The 21,630-nt window shown below is 42.1% G+C and overlaps 3 protein-coding genes across 6 annotated transcripts; all 3 read right to left on the bottom strand.

The window, feature by feature from the left end:
- Positions 1-122: 122 nt before the first annotated feature.
- Positions 123-5,750, bottom strand: gkap1 (G kinase anchoring protein 1). 2 transcript variants are annotated; one of them, XM_068604379.1, is made up of 12 exons: positions 5,700-5,750; positions 5,017-5,280; positions 4,306-4,464; positions 3,825-3,902; positions 3,091-3,229; positions 2,941-2,969; positions 2,567-2,728; positions 1,579-1,665; positions 1,372-1,435; positions 1,203-1,273; positions 1,037-1,114; positions 123-611 (listed from the first exon to the last, which is right to left on the bottom strand). In XM_068604379.1, the coding sequence occupies exons 2-12, from the start codon at positions 5,257-5,259 to the stop codon at positions 570-572; spliced, it is 1,152 nt and encodes a 383-aa protein (XP_068460480.1). In that variant the 5' UTR covers positions 5,260-5,280; positions 5,700-5,750; the 3' UTR covers positions 123-569. The 2 variants fall into 2 exon arrangements, with proteins under 2 accessions (XP_068460480.1, XP_068460481.1); XM_068604380.1 differs by having other exon boundaries at positions 5,615-5,748.
- A 329-nt stretch (positions 5,751-6,079) lies between these two features.
- On the bottom strand, positions 6,080-14,959 carry LOC137779161 (kinesin-like protein KIF27). Of its 2 annotated transcripts, none has more exons than XM_068566699.1 (15): positions 14,155-14,959; positions 13,800-14,000; positions 12,589-13,586; positions 12,176-12,319; positions 11,875-12,051; positions 11,546-11,733; positions 10,633-10,754; positions 10,323-10,460; positions 9,743-9,954; positions 9,378-9,440; positions 8,979-9,149; positions 8,629-8,820; positions 8,263-8,490; positions 7,794-7,992; positions 6,080-7,649 (listed from the first exon to the last, which is right to left on the bottom strand). In XM_068566699.1, exons 1-15 carry the CDS (start codon positions 14,450-14,452, stop codon positions 7,045-7,047), a joined length of 3,936 nt encoding a protein of 1,311 aa, XP_068422800.1. In that variant the 5' UTR covers positions 14,453-14,959; the 3' UTR covers positions 6,080-7,044. The 2 variants fall into 2 exon arrangements, with proteins under 2 accessions (XP_068422800.1, XP_068422801.1); XM_068566700.1 differs by having other exon boundaries at positions 14,538-14,958.
- A 473-nt stretch (positions 14,960-15,432) lies between these two features.
- Positions 15,433-20,381, bottom strand: qng1 (Q-nucleotide N-glycosylase 1). Of its 2 annotated transcripts, none has more exons than XM_068566520.1 (6): positions 20,159-20,381; positions 19,211-19,361; positions 17,892-18,004; positions 17,115-17,258; positions 16,247-16,442; positions 15,433-16,135 (listed from the first exon to the last, which is right to left on the bottom strand). In XM_068566520.1, the coding sequence occupies exons 1-6, from the start codon at positions 20,342-20,344 to the stop codon at positions 15,906-15,908; spliced, it is 1,020 nt and encodes a 339-aa protein (XP_068422621.1). In that variant the 5' UTR covers positions 20,345-20,381; the 3' UTR covers positions 15,433-15,905. The 2 variants fall into 2 exon arrangements, with proteins under 2 accessions (XP_068422621.1, XP_068422620.1); XM_068566519.1 differs by lacking the exon at positions 20,159-20,381 and adding an exon at positions 19,907-19,983 and having other exon boundaries at positions 19,211-19,358.
- Between the last annotated feature and the right edge of the window lie 1,249 nt (positions 20,382-21,630).

Below are 21,630 nucleotides of genomic sequence, written 5' to 3'. Positions count from 1 at the left end.
CTCTCCAAATGTCTCCAAGGTGGTCGCACTAAAATAAATTGTATAATCACTTTTAAAGGCGTCTGTGTATTTCAACTCAAAGCTCTTAGATTCACACTTTAGATTTATGACAGTACACAACATTTGGACAGTTGTTTTTTCACTGAAAAAGTATTTTATTTACTTAACAGTGAGGGGAATTAAAAGAACAAAACAAAAAGTTTGGCATTAAACACCCCACAGAAAGATTTCTGTCTGCAGAGGGCAGGCATCATTGTGTGTCGACTGCCAGGCCTCATTTCAACACAAACTTTAAACTTAACCATTAAAAAAAACAAAAATAAAAGCATCTGCAAGTCTTGTTCAGCTGTGTAATACATCCTGCTGCCTCTGGAGTATGTGTGTGTGAGTGAGTTTTTGTAGGTGTGTATATATATGTATGTGTGTTTAATTGGGGGGCATGCATAATATGCTGACATGGAGCAGGAGTTGAAAAAAATAATTAAAAAACAAGGTAAGAGAACCCTGATTATGATCAGCAGAGCTTTTCTTCTTTTGTTTCATTTGATTTTTAAGGCCATGTGGGCGCTTCATAGATCCATCTCTGGGCCTTTCTTCCCTTTCTTGTTTCCCTGCCAATCAGAAAAGACAAGAAACACAGTTAATTAGTATTATGACAACCTACTTTCATCAACTAATTCAAGTTCTGGGTCAACAACAAACATATGGTGAAATTAAAAACCAGGACAACAAAATAAATGAGAACTTGTTGCGGTAAAGGCCACTGAATAAAGGCCGGGACCCGGTCTCGGGCCAAAGGCTACGACACACCGGAGCGGGATGTTGCTCTCTGGTTGCTCCCGTCCTGACAGAAGTTTTGGAGTAGAATCGAACGGCTCGGTGACACAAATCAAGCACCTCCATGTCCTACGATCGTGTTCCAGCTGGTGAGCATTTCGGCAATGCAGACCAGATTTTACTGCACTGGGTTTATGCCTTTTGGGTTTCGGTAACATTAATCTGAAGGAAATGAGTGAGTGATTATCTTAACTCTCACCTGATGTTTTGGTTGGTCCGACAGCAAACCTTTGACTTTAGACCGTTCTTGTTCAAGGGCACCGTGTAGTGATGCTACCTAAATACAAAAATAGCATAATTCAAATACACAAATGTCTCACACACCTGTGTTCCTCTCTTATAATCCTTATCAAACTATAACAAACCTGTGTTGACAGCTCTTCTTTTATGTGTAGCAGCTCTTCTACCTGTAGAAGGAGTTCTGCTTTATCTTTCACTGAAGGAGAGAAAGGACAAGACCGTTTTGAATCGTCATTGGGAAAGAAAAGGGCCGGAGCAAAAGAAAAGAGGGTTATTAAATGAAGTTCAACTCACTCTCTCCCTGTTGTAGCATCTTAAGCAGCTGGGAATTTCTTGATTTCACCTCTTTATATTTCCCCTGCAGAGTTGCGCAGCAAGAAAAAACATATTTTTTTGTATGACAAAAATCAGTTTGAGTAAATCATCATTGAGCTGTGCATCCATTAAAAGAGCTCGAACTAACTAACACATGCGTTTTGAAAACTGCTTATGCCCGCGAACCTCCCACTGTGAAATGTTCTTCTTTAGCTTTTCGATTTCGTGGTCTTTCTTCTCCAGGTCGTACTTCAGCTGCTCCGCTCGGGGATCCTAAAAGGAAGGAGGGGGGGAAAGTAAGAAAACACAAAATTCACTTGCGTGATGTTGCGTTTATTACATCTGTGATAAACATTGAGACAAAGCTATATGGACACGCCTAAATACCACCGTGCTGCTGCAGCTCTCCCCTCTGCCCCTTCCAAACAAGCATGGGAATATGCACATGCGTCGTACAGAAAGCTGTATGAGTGCGAGACCTTCATTACCATCATCGTCCTTAGTATTTAATCAATATGAATCAATATGCTATTTTCCTTGAAATATTACGGTACGCACATATTACACTCGGCTGGCGTAAATATCCAACACTGCAATGTGGCAGTGACGACAGCTCTGTAACGTAAACGCGTCAATGTTAGCGCAAGTTTTTTCCACTTTGCTTTGTAATATAAAAACCTGGTTCAGACTTCATGTTTCTGCCAAATAAGCGTTTGGTCTCGAGGTTGGCAAAGATGACCATGGTTACATGTCTCCAACCGGCAGGAACGCTGAAAGAATGCAACGTAATTAATTACAGTTCATTGCGTCTCAAAAAAAGATGCATACCACTGTTTATTCACACAAAAGCTTGTAGAGGGATAGCGCACACAGCAGGCAGTCACGGCCTCAGTCTATTTGACCTGAGGTGAAAAGAAAATCACCTTGTCACCCTGTAGGATTTTAACACACGTTTCTTATCTGTTCTACTGGTCAGATATATACGTCCCTCCATCCATTCGTCATTAGCCGCTTATCCGGGGTCGGTCTTATTACCGAAGATGCAAACACAGCTCTTACTGCAGGCGTACAGAGACCGACTCGGCCCGTGATATAAACATTTGAGATGCAAATGCAATTGCATTATTCCTTTTCTGTCGAATATCCACGGACGTGTATCTGCTCGTCTATTTACCGGTTCGTGTTCCGTCGTGGTGATGACTTCTTGTCCGTGGCTGTTGGTGTATTGCTCACGTCTCTTCTCTTGTTGGACAATCCGAGTGACGTCATCCTCGAGCTTGTTGAAAAAACGCTCCTCCTGGCCGGTTCCCAACGCTAGGTTGGCTACTCTGGCGTCCTGGGAGCAAGGGAGGTCAGCATTTCATTAGGGATATGCTGCTACATATATCATATTAAACAACAAATATAAAACCTATACACATTAACAGGTAATTAAAAATATGTATTATACATTCATATACAATTCATGATGTTCCCTTGATTTGACAAAAGGTGCAGTTTAACAATTGGGGTTGAGAAGGAAAAAGATGCTTGGAGGACTTTGCTCACCTCTTTCTCTTGTTTCTTACTCAAATGTTCTGCAAAAAGACAAAGCACATTGATGTGAATATTATTCTGGGAGCCTGTTGAGCAAAAAGAGAGCAGCACACTGGATCATAGCTTGATGGCTTTTGAAAGTGGTCAATCCGTTTCTCTTACCTGCACTGCCTTCAGCCTGGAAGTCCTGCAGTGAAACAGTCTTTTTCTCTTTTGCCTGCTGATTTTTCTTTTTGTCCTTCTTCCCTACGCCCTCTTTTCCTCCTCGAGACTTCGGCGAGGATGCGTTAGTGTTGTTGGGCTAAGTGAGAGCACATCATCTGACTTTAACTTGAAATTAGGGTTTCTTACTTCTAATTACAGTTTTTAAAAACTAACTACATTACATTTGACTTTAAGACAGATTCATAGAAATATCAGGTGGTTTGAAATTATTAGGACATTCAGTTTCATGTCCATTTTTAATGATCCGTGGCACCTGCCAACGTGACAGGATGAAGAGAACTATGATGTCTGATATTGTACCTGAAAATATCTCAGACCACCGTTTCAGAGAACAATACAACTTGTACAACAGATGTAAGTAAGACTTCATGCTGTACTGTCTTTTTTCTGATACAATTGGATTCACCAGATTTATCAGATGATGAATTCACAAGAGTGATGATTTAGAACATTCATAACGACGAGGAAACCTTTCTATTTCACAAACAGGAACATTGGCATTGAATGGTCCAAAAAAATCAAGACACTACAGAACCCATAAATACAGACAGCATAGTCAAAACCTCTCCAGACGAAGACACACTGGGGTCAAGAGTTCAAATCTGCAGCTATGTCTGACAACTGTACCCCTGCCTCAGACTTGCAAATATAAGTGTGTATGGGCAACTTACTGGTTTCTTTTGTTCAAACTCCAGTTTACTTAGAATTAAGGCTTTTTCCAAGTCAGCCTCATAAAGCTCAGAGGTTATCTAGAAAGGAAGAAGAAAAACAGATTGTGTGACCGACTGTAAAAGCAGACATGAAAAGTTTGAAATGCCGTTATATTAGGGAAAGACAATTTACAACATTTAATGCATCTGCATATGCATCTTTTTCCGATTGCCGGAATCAAACAAGGTTGTAGTGCCTTTTCCTCTTCCTACAGGTTTGCAGTGACAGGAGAATAAAAGGACCGGACACCTTTAGTAATAGCGTCTAAAAGCCGTTTATTTCTAAGAATACCCTGCTTCTAGCTGACACAAACTAGCTCTTTACTGGCTGACCTCTGAGCAGCTCTACTAAAACAGCTTGACGTACTGTGGATCATTGAAGGGCATGCCAATTATTAAGAGAACAATACAACAACCTCATATATTTGTTGTTTTTGCTTACCTGCTCATCCCTCTGCTTCCACTGCTTCCACCCCTCTGGAGGCATATCGTGGTCCACTGGTGCAGGACTGAGAAGTTCACCGGCTATTCCTGACAGTGTCATACAGGGTGGCGCGGCACTAGACTTCTGAGGAATCTTCTTGAAGGCCAGGTTGCGTAACTGATAGAAAGCAAGACATGAGATTAATTCAAACGTGGTCTCTCGTTATGACCACTATGTGTATGTCAAACAATTCTGAAACAATTTACTTTGTTTTCCCAAACCCAACAGACCTCTTAAAATACTGAAGTAAAGACTTAATCTATTTAGTGTACAATATTATAAAACAAAGAAAACAGTGAATCCTCAAACCGAAAAGAGCAAGAAGACTTCCAGGATGAATCAGTCATCACAATCATGTATGTATTTTCTGTGGATTGACTAATTCACTAACTAGCTCTTTATTTCCATGTAAAGCAGTTTATTTGTTATACAAAAAATGCCAAGAGTCTGGAGTTGTTAGTGGCGTATCTTAAACACTGGTTACTAGTTAAATGAATAACCAACACTTGCTCTAAACAACTGGAAGCAAAACAAGAAAAACACAATCTGTTTTCAGCTGTGGTGAACTGATGCACCATCCTCTGCTGTTTCCTTTCAGGTGAAATGAAACAACAATGATGTCACGTATGAAACCGGAATGCATGAGGCAGAGATGCTTCCGCCACTTACCTCGTTTGCCTCCGTCTGCTGCTGTTCCCTCTTCTTCTTCTTCTTGTCCTTCTTCTTGTCGTTGCACTGAGCCGCTTTGCCCCCGGCTGCTCCTGCCTTTCCTTGTCGAGGCTTCCCGTCCCGTCCGGTTTTGGTGGAGGTCTTCCCCGTGTCGGAGCCGTCGGAGTCCGAATCCGAGTCTATCTGGAGCAGGGCGAAGCGGGAGGCGGTGGTGTGGACGGAGATCATTGTAGACGATGCCATTTCTCAAAAAAGGGAAATTAACTGATGGCAAAATAGGAGACAAAGAACAATACAGTTAGGATAACTTGGAGCCTCTCGTTGTAAGCCCTTTTCCCACAAAACACACTGTAGATCTGCCAAACTCTATACTTAGACCAACAAGACTCTACGTCTGTGTGTTTGATCCAAACAAGCAGTCGTTAAAATACATGAAATTAACCATTCACTGCTCCGTTCCCAGCAGACTGACTGCTAGCATTACATAGCAGTAAGTTAACCTAGCTAACGTGAAGCCGGGTTCGTTAGTTAGCTGTTAGCTCGAAACAAGTGCAAAAGTAGCGAAACAGGACAGTCAAAGACACATTCATGAACTTACTGCGATCTATGGGTTTTAACACACGAGCTGGGTTGTTTCTGAAGAAACGGCACTCACAAAAAAAGTTGCTAGAGAATACTTTCACCTGTTCGTGAAGGTGCTGTCGATTACTGTCGGTTTGCTATCGGTAACTGCTTGAGTACGGAAGCCCGGTGCGGCTAAAAAGGACGAAAGCGATTGACGATCGCCCTTTCGCTTAACGTGTTGCTCCTTCACTCGTCTATGCCTTTCGTGTAATTGTAAACCCTTTGAAAATACATAACACATTAAAGCATTTTTTTGTCTCTCTAACCAGGTTTAGATTGCAGTATGTACTGTAATATAGTGGGATGCAGACTTTTGGTGGGATGAGGGCTCCAGAGGTCAGGGTTGAGGGCATGGAATGAGCCCACACAATAAAGGCATGACACTGAGATATCAATACAAGTATGTTTACTACATTTCACTGTAATAAGAGTCACCCATATACAAAATAATTTACACAGCAATCAACATATAACTATTGTGTACACAGATAGAACAAGTTTTTATACAAAATAAATCATTAAAAACCACTTCCAAGCTTTATATTACTGTTGTAGTACCAAATGCTTTGCATCTAGTGGTCATGTTAAGTGCTAAACAGTGCTGGAAATAAAATGTGAAAAAAATTGACACAAACAAATAAAAAAATAACCTCTCCCACAAAACACTATTTGATTACATTTAATTGTTTTGAAGGTTGATGAACATGTTTTAGCCATTTGGTGGATGCAGTTATTGATAACCGTAAGGGGAGCTATTTTTTTATGACTACGGAAATAAATTAAAAAGTGCTGCTTTTTGCATAAAATGGCATTCACACATGAACATACAGTTTTAAAATGTAAAATAAAAATGTAACGTGCTGTGTTTGGATGTAGCAAGAGCTGAGACAAAAGTCTCTAATCTCAAAATGGTGCCAAAAAAAAGTGCAAAAAACTGCCAAGAAGGCCATTCTGTTGGCATGACAACACTGGCCTTTCTTTTCTTATCTGCAACATTTAGCATAGCTGGGATCTGGCAAACCTGGGACCACCAAGGAAGACGGATAAATTGGAGGACAGTCCTATGACAAGAGACTGAACTGGTTCACAGTCATGACACTTCAATATTGCACACTTGTCAGTCAAGTTCTTCTCCTCCGGACACAAACGTTGTTTTTTTTAAAAACTATTTTGTGGCATTATATTGTCTGGGCTCACTAACCTCATAACCCTACACAGTCCTTAATTCAGATGTTTTCCAACAAACAGTACATGCAACTTTTTCACAAGTCTTACTCAATATGTTTTGTTCATATTCAGTGCAGTTTTGTGATTGGTTATTCATGAAACACATTTTACTTTGTTTACTAGCACTCAGCTGTACACACTACTGCTACCAAAGGACTCATAGATACTATGATAACATCATCTTTCAGTGTTTCTGAGCACTTCTATGGAGTCCTCTAGCATTGACTCAGTGCTGGTATCCACAACAGACTGTCGATTCCTTGTGGCAGAACTACAGACCTGCAGGTCAGCTCGAGAGATCTGTCTCAGCTCTCTGCGACACAAACGCACTGGTGTCATCTCTAAATGGTCCCGGGAGTGACCCTCCCTTCTTTCACTTGCCCCCTGGGATTGTGCGTGCGCCTGGTTGTAATCGGGCCTTTTTGCTGCTTTGCGTGCTTGGAGGTCAGAAAATGAGGAGGGACAGGATGTTTGGTGTGCATGTTTCCTGATGTAAGAGTCATGCTCAGTGGGCATCTTTGTGTGTGTTGTTGCAATATGTGTCCTTCTATGTGCCTCATCACTGTGCGTCTGGGGTTCCTTTGCACTTGCGTGTTTCGGTACATCGTGATTTTGTCTGTGTCCCTGTGTGTGTGAGGGCTGATCGGGATGAAGGGAGTCATTGACAAGCTCTTTGAGTTTCTTTTTTAACAGCCGACTGGAGCTTTTATAAAAAAACAAATCTTTCTCCAGATGCTGCAGTCTGTCTTCTAGAGCCTGCTGGGCCTCTCCTGAACCACCCTCTAAAACACACACACACAAGCGCAAAGGGAGGGAAAAGTTAATGAAACAACATTGTCCATATTCTGTTCAGATATTATGGAGAGGAATAGGAACAAAAGTGTCATATCATAACACCTTCCTCCAGCCTGATCTAATCTCCTCACCTTTGAGTTTCTGCAGCAGTAGCTGGATGTTGTTCTGGTGATCATGGTGCTGCTGGGTGAACCTGCGGTCTGCATCTAGGGCCAACCGCTGCATGGCGACCTCCATCTCCCTCAGCACCACCTCTTGCTCTCCGACGTGAAGCTCGAGCTCTTCACAACGCAAAAGCAAATGGCGCTTCTCCTCTCGAAGACAAACAACCTGGACAGATTGAAAACAATAGAGCAGGGAAACACATCATTGCACATACATCAAAAATATGTTGTCTGTACTTTTATTTATCCTTACACCTGCAGATAAAAATCATAGATAGAGCAAAACATTTGGGAGGGAGTCAGCTGGAAAGTTGATGGACAACAGAGGGAACATTAAGGGAGGTATCATTTAATTAGCATGTCATAAATAGTGCAGCCATATTTCTGACGAACAGAAACTCATCACCAGGAATGGAGAGCATGCATTTTATCTTGCCTTGTTGAAATATTTGACGAGCAGCTCCGAAGCCTCAGGTGGTGAGAGCCCCTTCAGCTTCCTGATGACATCACATAGTTGGGCGGGTTCAGTGTTTTGTGGCTGTCGCGAAGATGAGTCTGTGATTAACAACTTCTTTTGTTTGTCCTGGATGGAGTGGTTTTTAAACTCCAGAGCTGCGTCCAGAGCTTCAATGGCTTCCTCCAGCTGAAGCAGGGAATGCTCCTCCTGCACGAAGACACACAAAAATCACGTTGCAGAAAATTAAAAGAAAAATGCAAAGGATGACGAATAAAATGCATCAGGAAATAAGGTCCTGTACATCACGTCTATCATGCACACATACAACGGTCCAGTTTTTCTGACCTCCTCAGTGAGCACTCGGTTCTCTGTCAGCTGAAGGTCCAGAGTGTCCCTCCTCTTTTTAAGCGTGTCTCTCTCTTTCTCCAGTTCCTCCATGGTGACTCCTCCAGTCCGCCTCAAGTCACTGCTGCTCTGCAGCTGTTCCTCTAAAGAGTCCAACTGCACTGACATTCGCAGCAGGTCTTGACTCAGAACCTGAAAAAGTAATTGATAAAAAACTTCCAGATTCCCGCTTTAATACCTCGTGTTGTCCATATCTGTAAGTGTCATCGGTAAACAGACTTCACAATATTTACTAAATCTTTCAACAACAAAACACCACACAGGGGGCACCACCGCATATAGAGGCTGACCTGACTGGAGCGGAGCATCTTCAGCTCTAGTTTGCTTTTCTGTTGCAGGCAGGCCTCTCTGTGCAGGAGGACTTCTTCTCTCCTCCTTAGCTCCTCCTCCAGTTCCTGCAGCTCTGCTCTCTTCTGAAACACCCGCTCCTCCTCCTCCTCCAGCCAACCACAGTCATGTGGCTACGGTGACGACAAGAAGGAGAGAGGCGTATGGAGACGGAAAAGGGGAGTAGAGAAGGGGACGAGGTAAAGGAGGACAGAGATGACAGAGATATTAAGAGACAATGACAATGAGGTAAAACAAATAGAGAAGGAGAAGTTGTATACAAAAGAAAGCTGTCAAAATTACTATTTTTTTAAGGAAAAAAAGCAAAACATCTGAAAAATGTATACTGCTTCCATATTTACCTTTTCCTTTAACTCCTTCTGGTGATTGCTTTTGCTTACAGTCAAAACTCCTGCCCTTCGCCCCTACAAACAAAAACACAAATAATTTACTGAAAGATTTTCCCATGCTGCGTGTCAACTATTACATCTTTCCCAACTCTTGTGTGAGGATAACTTGCATACTACTACCAACGTTTAATTTAGACCTATCATAGTTAGTAACAGTTAAGTCAAATTGATCAAAACAAGATTTATATATAAACCAAAGTTGCATCATCAGTGCTGACATATAAGTTTACACAAGACTGAATTGTAGTTAAATATGTTAATCTCTTTTCCCATTATACACAGTGTTTTTTCCGAGGTTGTCAATCTGTACAACTAACCTCGTTTTGGTCCACTTCTTTGCTCGCGTTGGTCTCTCTCTGCTGCTTGAGGCTGCTTTGAAGCTGTGCTCTCTGTAGTCTCATGTGCTGCAAGCTGCGGTACATCTCCGCTCGGACCTGCTGGCTGTGCAGGGAAAGGCTTGCCAACGTGCTGGCTTCTCTGCCATCACCACAGTGCCTTCCATGTCTGTCCGCTGCTTGGGTTTCCTTGTCTGTCAGACAAATACACACATTTAGAGATGCAAATATTAAGGAGGCCAAAGGTTTTGAAACAAGTTTGTTATGATTCACTGGCGTTTGCAGTAGTTGCAGTACTAAAGCCCAGTTGATCTGAGGTGAAATGAAAGCATCATTGTCCCTTGTAAACGATACAGGTTTCTAATCAAGTTAAAAGTGTGTATTTTTACAATATCATCAGAATTACAGTTCATCTGTTCCTCTCAGTACTGTAGGAAGGTTTTGACCAACCCTGGCCAACACAAACAAATAAGGACAAAATTGACTCACTAAACCAGTAAAATTACAAACCAACAGACAGAGGAACGCAGCAATACACAGTGTGGTTTTTCTATAAACCCACCAGTTTTCTCAAGCTCTTTGATGAGCTCTTCTTTCATGCGCATGTTTACGGACAGATCTTGGATCTTTCTCTGCGTAACGCTGGCTCGAAGTCTCGTCTTCCTCATATGACTTTGCCTTGCGTGCTTTTCCCCGGTCCCTGAGAAGAAATAGACACCGGCAATATGAAAAGGGAAAAAACTTTTTGGAAATTAAATAACTCTGTGGTAAGTCACAAAAGAGCTCTGAAATATGAAAGCATGCCTTTATCAATAAGAAAGGACAAGGAAACAACAAACTGCCAAATGAAGTCTAATCCATGTAAATCATACCTGTGGATCGCTGAGGCTGTTGTGAATGTGGATTTCCATTCGATGTTTGATTTAGTCCAGAGTTATTCTCTTTCACAGCTGATTTCTTCTGCCGGCTGGTCCATGTTCGGTTTAAAGAGCGCCTGGAGTAAAGCCACAACATTTTATTAGGCAGATCATTTCCAATCAACTCACTGCTGTAAGAAAAACAGATCATCTGAATGAAAGACTATTGATGTGTGTAGGAAGCTATGTTACACATGGACATGGGGTGGTAATAGAAGGGAACAAGGGTTGGATAGTAACAACCTATGTAAGAGCCGTAAAGGCAACCGTGCGCTCCTTTCTTCATCTCCACGATGCGCCCTGAGGGATGTCACATCTTCTCAATACACTGCATAAAATGGCTATGAGGAACATCAAGACCAAGTCTTCCACCAGTTTGATCCACGCAAGGGCACAGATATTTAAAAAACAGTATTTAGCAACAGCTTGGTGCTGGTGTCATCTATTTTGATGAATTAACCGCAATGTACATGTCGTGTGTGGTGCATTTCACTTAAATGTGGGACTAAAGTTGCAGGTTAGAGATGGAATTTGTATTATTATCATCAACATGATCAGAATTATAACAGCATTTTTTCTGTCATTAAAATCACATGCAGGGTTTGTGTGATTTGTGAGAGGCCTATGTGAGTGCACTAACTAAAATGTCAAGCGCTTTTGTGACCTCGTCTGAACAGAATGCAGTTATCCTTGTCACTAAAATTGTATTGTTACTGGATTGTCCAAAAGTTGATTTTCCTTGTCGGTGCAAGAGCAGGTGAGAAGTACTCGATTCCACACAGATTAGCTAAAATTGTATTTGTTGTAGTGCATCACTGGTGGCTGGACAAAGACAGAACCAGTAGGCTTGTAATATACAGGCTCTCACCTTGAGCCCATGGAGATATTCTCCTCCTCCTCCTTCATTTGATCCCCATCTTTGCTCTCTGCTTGTTGTTTTATGAATGGACAGTACACCTCATCCTTCTCTTCAATCTCAGCCAGCAGGAGATGACTGCGCATCTTAAAGGCTGCCATCACCCTCTCCAGTGAATAGGCTGGTGGACTGGAGTGAATCTAAAAGCATACATGCATTCGGACAAATATACACACAGCCACGGGAATGTATGTTGTATAATCGTTCAGTACTACAATCAACGTCACAAGCAAAGGTCAAGTGCAACCGGTACAACACACAAACACAGTGGAGCTACCTACCCGCCTCGGAGAACCGTGCCCACAGCTGAGTCTATTCAGAGGGACACTGTGTGGTCTCTTGTCTGAGTTCCCAGCAGCCCCCGTTTCTACGATTGCCCCTGGGGTTGCGTCCCTAAAGGTCACAAGGTCGCTGCGAAGATGGCTGATCAGGATCTGCTGGTCCACAAGTTGTTCGGTCTGAAAACATTCACACAGAAATGTGTGCACAGATGTTTCATTTGCTGATAAACTACAATGTCATAGGTGGCAGGCAGTTTATACTGTATTGTAGTGCTGTACTCGGGAATCTTCAGCTCTATACCTGTATGCGAGTACGCTCTTTTTCTTCCTCCAAGGCCTGAAGGTGTGTTTTTCTCTCCTGAAGAAGTTTCTCTACTTCTTTGTGAACGTGTCTCAGCTCTGCATCTTTCTGCTCCGATACCTGTTCCTCTATGGTGAGATATTCCTGACAGACAAAGAGAGTTTTTCAAGTCCAAAGTCTCTCTTTTGAATTTTTTTCCCTGAATTCAAAATAGCTTTATTGTCCATGTAACCAAGGCGTTTGATAATATGGTCACCTCTTAGGCAATTAATGACATCACAGTGGACACAAAAACACAGGCCTAACTAATACCAATAAGATGGCTTGATTCCACACAGCTATGCCAGCATACAGATCCCTGACTGCACCGGCACACATTAATGGTATGTAGCCTTCGTCAATGTTATCATTACCTTGCATTTCCTGAGTTCTTCTCTGAGCTTTAATATGGTGACCTGGTGAGGATCCCCACCCTCCACTGAGCAGTCCTTCTCATCAGCTTGATACGAGTGATTGACAGCCATCAGTCTCTCCTGCCAATCGTGCAGCCGCTGCCTGAAAGAATGACTTGAAGTGGGGTCCGGGACATCTGCAAGCAGGACGGCAGCTTCCTCTGCCAGGACACGGTACAGTGATGGTTCCTCTTGGTTCACCTTCTTATCTATACCAGACATCCTCATCTGACTAGGCTGTTTGATACAGTCCTCCTCTCCAGGTCCTCTAACTGACCTCTCCCTTTCCATCTCTCTCTCTTTCTCTTTCAGTAGCTCCCTCAGTGTCTGTACTTCATATTCAAGCTCACCGAGTCGAGCCTCACCAGGGTCCCAGGTTGGAGGACAGGTCTTAACCTCTGTATGAGTAGCTGAGGCTCCGGGACGGTTACGAATGTGACGGGCCTTGGATGCAAACTGCAAGACACTGAGAGTCTCAGCGACACTGTGGTGAGAGGGGCTCACACATGCCACCATCAGCGTGTGGGCAGTGCCTCCCAATGAATCACGGAGGAGACGGGTGATCTTGGCGTCGCGATACGGTATGTGTGCACTGTTGCAGTTGTTTCCACGGCGATTTCGACTAGGGTCAGAGAGGGCGCGGATGACATTGCCCAGAGCAAGCAGGCCCGTGTTGATAAGGACCGACTCCTTAAGACGTGTACCGGTGTTTCCAGTCTTTCCAGCACGTTCCGAACCCGCTAGGTCAACTAGACAAAGTTTGGATGAGCGCACCGATCGTACGGAGGAGTTGTTGCTGTGGTAACACTGGATGAGCTGAAGGGTGAGGATGGCGTGAGAGCGACTGGAGTGCTCGTTCATCCCAGTGGTGCCAGTGTGGCGTAGGGCATTGCCTGTCTCAAAAACACTTAGTAGCTCCTCTGCTGAGGTGACGACCACCTCTTTGGCTCCCACCACCACTGAAAACAAACAAAACCACACAATAGTCTGGTTTTAATTAAAGTCTTTTACATTGAGTTGGAATCTTACGTGTGGCCAGTAATTCAAATTCAAACTAACCAGGTCCAGCCAGATAAGCCAGAAAGTATATGTCTAATGTCCTTTGCTAAAGGGAAATCCTATGAGTTTATTCTCTCAGAATATTTTGCCAGTCAAAAATACTTTTGAATTACCTGTGTTTCCCTTCTCATCCTCTCTGATATGAAGCTCTTTATGAATGGTGTGCAGCTCCAGCAGGTCTCGTAGTTCCTCCTTGTACAGCTCTATATATGACACCCGCACCGTGGCTTCCGCAACATCCCCGCTCTTACTCTTCTCCCCCAGCAACAAGAACAAATCCCCGGCTACACAGTCAATGATTCCTCCCTCTTCACCTGAGATTTTGGAAGGAACAAAAAACATAAAACATAACGTACATATTGGACCAACGCGTAAAACATTAGAAGACACTTGCACAATAAACAAAGATATGCAATATTTTCTAAGTAATCTTTCTAAATCTTGAGATGCAAACTGCCACCAACGTACCCAGGTTCCCCCCTCCGAGTGTGTATGTTTTCCCCGAGCCCGTCTGCCCATAACAGAAGACGGTGGCATTGCAGCCGTGGACCAGGGACTCCACCAGGGGCTGGACGCAGGACTCGTACACCTCATCCTGGTTATCCGTTGGTCCAAACGCGTGGTCGAAGGAGAAGAGTCGGTCGGAGCCGAGCATCACCTGTGCGGAGCCCGGCACCACCCGTACACACACCTGGTGGGTGTGGAGAATTTCTTTGGGAAGCAGTGGACGGACACGCAGAGCCACCCGGACGCAGACCTCGGCCATGACGGTGAAAACGTGGTTTACTCTTAAACTTCTGAACTCAGGATGTGAAATGATCGTTAGCCAACGAGCTCACGTTACATTTTACCTAAATGAACCGGCAGATATTGTCCTTGTGTTATTTATTGTGATCCTCGTCTTCATCCGGCGTGTTGTTAACTTTATCCAGTCTTCCGTTTGTTGTCGCTCTTCGGTTGCCCGGGAAACCGCCTCCGCGGTGTAGCAGAGGCGTTCACGAGTCTTCTTCGTGTTGGGCGGACCGAGTACAGGAGTCTTCTTCGTGCTGGGCGGACCGAGTACAGGAGTCTTCTTCGTGCTGGGCGGACCGAGTACAGGAGTATTCTTCGTGCTGGGCGGACCGAGTACAGGAGTCTTCTTCGTGCTGGGCGGACCGAGTACAGGAGTCTTCTTCGTGCTGGGCGGACCGAGTACAGGAGTCTTCTTCGTGCTGGGCGGACCGAGTACAGGAGTCTTCTTCGTGCTGGGCGGACCGAGTACAGGAGTCTTCTTCGTGGAGGGCGGACAGAGTGACACTTCGAGGCAACAGCGCTTCGTTGTGACTTAATAGACGCATAAAACAAGCAAAACAGGTGACGAGAAAGTATCATAAAACAGCAGTTACAAATAAAGGGATAAAAAAGCTAATTTTGAAATATTTAACTAAAATATAAGGACGGTAAGAAAGAACACGAAATAGTAATATTGATAATACACTCGACATATCCCATATATTATTTTTTTCTTATTTAAGGATACATTTGTTATTTCCCCAAAAAATGTGTTGCCATAGTCTGTATTATATATATATATATATATATATATATATATATATATATATATATATATATATATATATATATATATATATATATATATATATAGAATGGAGTTTGATACACCCAAACAATTGAAGCTATAGAATTATTTTTATTTTATTTATTAATCTATTTTTCATCCATTTTAGATAAAATACCATTATCTTTTTAACAAAACTTAGAAAGATTAGAATTTTCCCTGCAGACGTTAATTTGAGCGTAAGCAGTCACTGATATGAAATATAATCCCCAGAAATTCCTTGCAACATTCCTTACAAAATTACAAAATCTAATGAACATATTGAATTTTCCATGATCGCTGAGTGCCAGTTAACAACCTTAAGCCATTGCAGATACACAAATGTGTCCACCATTGTATGCACACATGCATTGTATATATTGTATGCTTATTTGCTCTTCATTAAATGTTCCACATCAACAACAGTAAACATCTTAATTGACTGCCAATAGACAACAGTGTTACTACCCACTTAAACTAACAGCCAGCATTAAAGCTCGACAACTGTTTCTATTACAGCTCGAGAGAAGCCCATTTGTACATATATATTTGGCACAGTGATGATTGGCTTTATTTCAAGGAAAGGCACAGATGCCAAGGCTGCAAGGTGAGAAGTGCAGCTTCAGTAGTAAATACAACGTGTGTGGTGTATTGGAATGTGGCCCATCTCTTTGTGGTGTTGCTTGGCATATGGCCACAGGTAGAAATCAATGACTGCGGAGTTGATGTTGCAGGTCTGTCCGTCTCTCTCGTGCACAAGCTTGTGAAGACGATCTCTGATCAACTCTACAGACCAAATCGAACAACCTCGGATTTCAACCTCTCTCCTGTCCCCTGACCTCAGCAGCTCCCCTGGTAGAAATGGGAGACAAACGCATAACACACGGAGGGACTTTACTGTTTCTAAATGATTCATTTATTTATGACCAGAGAGACATGTGTCCGCATACGCTCCTGTCTCACCATTGTTCAGCGCCTGCATCAGTGTGTCAGAGTATCGTAGTGCTCCGAGGTAGACGAGAGCCTGGGGGACCCTGTAGTCTGCAAACATGGTGAGCCAGTCCATGTCAATGATGTCACCCTCTCCCCTGGCCTCCATGACGCCCCAAAAATCCGCCACCAGGATCTGAGCTCGCTTGTAGAAAGAGATTCTCTTCCCCTGAAACAAACAATGGGGCAGCTCTGCACTAGATACTTGAAGTGCTATTCGATCTGTTGCCTTTCATTCAAAATAATGGCGCGAATGCAGGGGCAAAGAGTATGATTTGCTCCCTGGTGGGTGTGTGTTTCAAATAAAGGGAGCATTCTTGCCACACTGTCAATGGCCAGGAGATGGAACTCTCACATCAGATTTCATCCCTAAATTCTTCAAACGCATACACTTCCTTTATTCTTTTGAGATATGTTAGACATGTTGTGTATTCCTAAAATACTTTTAATTCAAATTGTCTTCCCAGTTGTGCAGTACACGTATGGTGCACACAATGCATTTGAAAGGAAAACTGAAACAAGCCGTGGCATTGACTCTTTACAAATTAAAAAGAAAATAAAAACTCTGGGTTATTCTTTTCTAAATAATGTAGAAGTTACATTTAAATGCGTTTGCAAACAGACACATTTGCCACTAGAAGATTTTGCTATTTTAGTATCTGAGATGTGGTAAATGTTTTAAACCTTGTCATGTCTTGTCCGTCAGCTTGTTGGGTAGTAAACATATAACATCTCATGAATGCTTTATGGGGAAAAATTCAGGCAAACATAAACTTATCAATAAATTCCCCACCTTAAAATATTCCCTCAGTGTATCCACAAAGACCTCTCCAACTCTCACCTCATACTGAGCTTCGTCCCTGTAGGAAGGGATCTTCTCCACGATGCGTTCCACCATCTTACGGGCGTCGTTCCCGGCCGGGCTGATGAAACTCCGGAAGCTTCCGCCGTGATCCTGCAGCACGCGGCCGCCTTCAGTGAGCACCTTGTGAGACAGATTCATGCAGGTTTAACTTTTGCAATGAGTAGAAGATTAAGAGCAGCATAACTTCAATTAACACTTATCATGAATGGAATATAGTTCAGATAATAATAATATATGTGCCTTAAAATCAGTTTTTCTTGGTTAATAAGAGGGAAATAAAATCAGAGGCAGAGTGGATTTATCTAATCATAAATAATCTGTCAAGGAACATGGTCTGTAAGGTTAAGGTTTCATGTAATATTTCCACTTGTATGAATAACACGTGCGTCTCCCCACACAAATGTGCATACACATACTTAATGCACTATGTAGGGGTATAATAATACGCTGTGTACCTTCTATCAGTCTATGTACAAATAGGATGAGAGGATGCATCTGTTTTTTTTCCTCATTACACCTGTTGGTCTTTTAAATGAAAAGCCCTATTTTTGCATTGTGCTACATAAGAGCTCAACATCTTTTTTTACAGGCTCATACAGAAGTCAGCTTTGCATCCAGGAGTGTCAAGTACTACTCTGAGTAAAAACACCAGGAACAAACGCATACAATAGTGATACCAATGTAAAAGCATCACAGCGGCGTGTGGATTTTAATGACGGTTGTATCTCTCGTGCTATGGATGTGGGACAGAACCTGGTGGCGCTCCTGAAGCATGGGCATAGGCGTTTCATTGTCTGATCGAAGGATATGTCCCAACTCCTCCACACTCATCTGAGAGAAGTACTTTGGATCAGTGATGGGTACACCTGTGGTAGAAGAAGCATTCAGATTACAGTTTGAAAATACTCCCTTACAAATTTGTCCTGAATTTTAAAAAAATGTACTTGAGTAAAAGAACACAAATATTATCAGCTACATGTACTGAAAGCATTAAAAAAGTAAAAGTACCATACTAATTGTGCCAAATGTCAGAATTATAATATATTCATTTTTTTGTCATTAACGAATAAATCTAAGAGCATTTTAATGTTGCAGTTTGTTAATCTTGGATACCTTACATACCCCTGGGCGGATAATAGTATTCCACCATATCTTATAAAAATATAATGTGTTTTTCGTCCGGTGACCAGTGCTTACAGCTGTCACGTAAATGGAGAGTGCAACATTTCATTCAGGCATGTAGGGGCATAGAAGTATAAAGCAGCAGAACATGCACCTCAATTGTGAACTTGAGTAATTGTACCACCTTATTTTCCGCTACTGCCAGAGCAGGGGAGGATGACATTTTTTTTCTGTATTCATCTTTATCTACACAGGAACTACTAGAAAGAAAGCCGAAACTCAAGATACGAAGGAAGTTATGGCGTTGTATAATTACAGGAATATAACTCCAAAGACATAATTTGTCCTCATGCTGCGAAGCCGTGAGATTCACACTCTGGAGCAGAGCTACCTGAGCTTTTCTGAGACAATCTCTTGTAATTATGAACGCCACAGAGACCACACAGAGAGCACTATTCCATATGTGACATAATTGATTCATATCCGGAGTCATTCACGCTAATTAAGAACAATGCACAGTTCCATGCAGAGCTACAAGCAATTTCCCAGCTGTCTAAGTTGAACTAAATGGCACATACACAATGATTGGCAAAGGCCGTGCACAACAAAGGCACATGGACAATGGGCATCAAAAAGGGACTTGGTTGTACATCTTTCTCTACAGAGATGCAGATGCTGACAAAGAGGATAAATAATTCTGACAATTTATCACCCAGATTGTTTTGTTAGTGCAGTCGGGTTTATTTTCTGTGAAAATTTGGTGAATCCTGCTAAAATGTTGCCCACCAAATGTGAATAACAGTTATGACGCATCGCCTCAACTTTGCACCTGAGAAAGGAGGTTGGTTGAGTGCAAAATGAATCAATGTAAAAAAACACACGTTTCTTTTTAACTGTATGAAATGTTGTCCGATTGAAATAATTAATACATCATTTCTTGATGCCCTCACCTTCCTTTATGGCCCTCGTGATGGCAGCACACAGGGTCATGTAGCCTGTGTACGTTGTCCCTTCGTAGGTCACCTCACACTGTTGACTTTCTTCCTCGGGCCAAAAGGAGAAGTTCATGGTGTCGACCACAAACACCCAGTTCAAGGCCTGCGACGTGGAAGAACACAAATTATCAAGAGAGCAGTAGAAAAAAAAGGCTGAGAACATGAATAATTTAGGGTACCCTGGTTTCTAAGCCCGTGAATCGCTTCTGATTTGCTCAGCGATTAAAATTCAAAGTGAATAAAATGCCATGTTGGATGAAGTATTCAGATTCTTGATTGAGTAAAAGTTGAAAAAACATACTCTAAAATTACTCCCTTCCAGAATTAAAAACTGTCCTTCGATAAAATAGCTTAGAAGTGACCTATTATCACTGTTATATTATTAAAGTATATTATGTTATTCCGTTTTTACCACTAACAAAAATTCAATGTGTAGCCAATTCTGGATTTTTGTATTGATATATTAAAGTGCTGCATTATAATCATAGATTTAAGATGTCATGTTTTTATACAAAATCTTAAACTGAAAATTATTTAGTAGCTAGAGCTGTCAGATAAATGTAGTAAAGTAAAAGGTAATATCTCTGAAATATAGCGGCGTACAAATATAAAATACCATAAAATGGAAATTCTCAATTAAAACACAAGTACCTCAAAATTTGTCTTAATAAGCATAGAATATTGAGAGGTTCTCAACATTTTTGGATTAGTTGCTAATCAGACGATAACCATGTCTCGAGCCATCAGAGATTCATCTTGTCCATCTTATGAGTAGGATTGAAGTTAATAATTCTGGCCCTCTATTAATTCCTTGCTAGTGCAATGTGTATCACGCGAGTCACTTCTCATGTCCCATGATACTGTATTTCTTTGGGTGTTCCTGGCTGTTGACAAACTCCCCTGGTCTGAGGTGGGTGCTGGAGCTAATGGGTTCGCCTTCTTCCAGCCGCCGGCGGTTAAATCCTCACTGTGTCGGAGGTTGTAGAGCATCTCTGCCACCTTCTGCACCCCTTCCTCTTCGACAAACACGTCCTGACTCCGCTCTGCTATGAACTGCCCAGACTGGCGTGGAAACACAGGTGGCTCCATGATGGACAATGTACTACTGTATGGAGAAGGAACACACCTGAGAGGGACACATTTACCAGCAGTCACAACATGAATAGAAGGAGATCACTATAAAATAACCACGTTTCTTTCTGCTGCTGTACATCACTAGATGATGTAGGCCTATTTATTTGCAATATCCAACAACTTATTTTGCTTCTTTTGAGATTTTTGGGTCCTTTATACTACATCAAAGCCAGTTCTTTTGTTTAAGGAGTTTTGGATCTAATGAGACACGTTAGTCTGTGTGAGCTGCTTCCAGGAGCATGGGTGGGTGGATGCAGAGGGAGATGTGAATGCCATTGCCCTTTTAATACTGAAACAATAATATGATTCCATTTTAAAGATAACCTCATGAGAGCATTCTCGATGAACATTATATATAGGGTCTGGCTTAGCTCATTTTACGTAGTGGGCGCAGAGCCAAAAACATAAAAGCACTTCACACAAGACCATCTCTGACCAATCCCATTATTAAAATCAAAATAACTAAATCATTCCATTCTTTGAGAACCTCTAGAAGATGCCCAGATCTATTTCATCTTCCTGAAGTGTTCAGAGGCTGTGTTAATGACGTGTGCCCATCAGATAATAATTGGATACGGCGGCGTCAAACAGAGGAACCTCCTGCAGGAAATTCATTTTCACTGTTCTGTGCCGAGACAAATTATTAACTCTCCATGCAGAAATTGAAAAAATAAGTTTTTTTTTTTTTAAACGCGGAAGAGATGTATTGCACGATGTACCAGGTAACGTGCATCACGTGATTACGTTTCACTAAAAACTGCACGAGCAAAGTGCATGTAATAACTGACTGGAGTTTTCAGGTTCACTGACTTTTTTTTTATTACCACTAATATGGACATTACACAGCTTTCACACCGGGAATAGTTTGTTCAATACAAACATCCGGTTCAGCAACAATGTACGTTGTAATTTTCATTCATAAACAGATGTTGGACTTAACTTACCGATGAATGCAGGGAAAGTAACGTTATCGCCGATACTACTGCAAGCTAGTGTTTCTCCGCGTTCCCACTACCTGGTTTGGAGCTGTTGACCAATCAGATCCCGTTGTGAGCTCATAGCCGGCCGATAGACCAATCACAGAGAGCTATGAGAGAAACCCGGAACACAATGCCCACGTGACGACGTCGTAATAAGAATGGTATGCATTTAACGGTATGGGCTTCGTGGTTTTAGATTCGCAAACATTATGTAAAATTATTTTTCTAAATGATATGTACTGAGCCAGTATAACCCTGATG

Source organism: Clinocottus analis, unplaced genomic scaffold (genome assembly GCF_023055335.1).
Source record: "Clinocottus analis isolate CAN_PGR_092001 unplaced genomic scaffold, fCliAna1.0.p SCAF_7, whole genome shotgun sequence".
NCBI classification, from domain to species: Eukaryota; Metazoa; Chordata; class Actinopteri; order Perciformes; family Cottidae; genus Clinocottus; species Clinocottus analis.
This window is presented reverse-complemented; position numbering and strand designations above follow the sequence as displayed.

What these genes read in the sequence shown, in the direction of transcription:
- LOC137779161 (XM_068566699.1), bottom strand. Translation starts at nt 14,452, where the DNA reads ATGGCCGAGGTCTGCGTCCGGGTGGCTCTGCGTGTCCGTCCACTGCTT. An exon ending in ACTCGGAGGGGGGAACCTGG is followed by an intron (nt 14,001 to 14,154) that starts GTACGTTGGTGG and finishes CCAAAATCTCAG; the next exon opens with GTGAAGAGGGAGGAATCATT. An exon ending in GGCACGGTTCTCCGAGGCGG is followed by an intron (nt 11,734 to 11,874) that starts GTAGGTAGCTCC and finishes GTATGCTTTTAG; the next exon opens with ATTCACTCCAGTCCACCAGC.
- qng1 (XM_068566520.1), bottom strand. Translation starts at nt 20,344, where the DNA reads ATGGAGCCACCTGTGTTTCCACGCCAGTCTGGGCAGTTCATAGCAGAG. An exon ending in TGCTTCAGGAGCGCCACCAG is followed by an intron (nt 17,259 to 17,891) that starts GTTCTGTCCCAC and finishes CTGTCTCACAAG; the next exon opens with GTGCTCACTGAAGGCGGCCG. An exon ending in GATGCAGGCGCTGAACAATG is followed by an intron (nt 16,136 to 16,246) that starts GTGAGACAGGAG and finishes CATTTCTACCAG; the next exon opens with GGGAGCTGCTGAGGTCAGGG.
- gkap1 (XM_068604379.1), bottom strand. Translation starts at nt 5,259, where the DNA reads ATGGCATCGTCTACAATGATCTCCGTCCACACCACCGCCTCCCGCTTC. An exon ending in AGCAGACGGAGGCAAACGAG is followed by an intron (nt 4,465 to 5,016) that starts GTAAGTGGCGGA and finishes GCTTTCTATCAG; the next exon opens with TTACGCAACCTGGCCTTCAA. An exon ending in AGAACATTTCACAGTGGGAG is followed by an intron (nt 1,436 to 1,578) that starts GTTCGCGGGCAT and finishes GCAACTCTGCAG; the next exon opens with GGGAAATATAAAGAGGTGAA.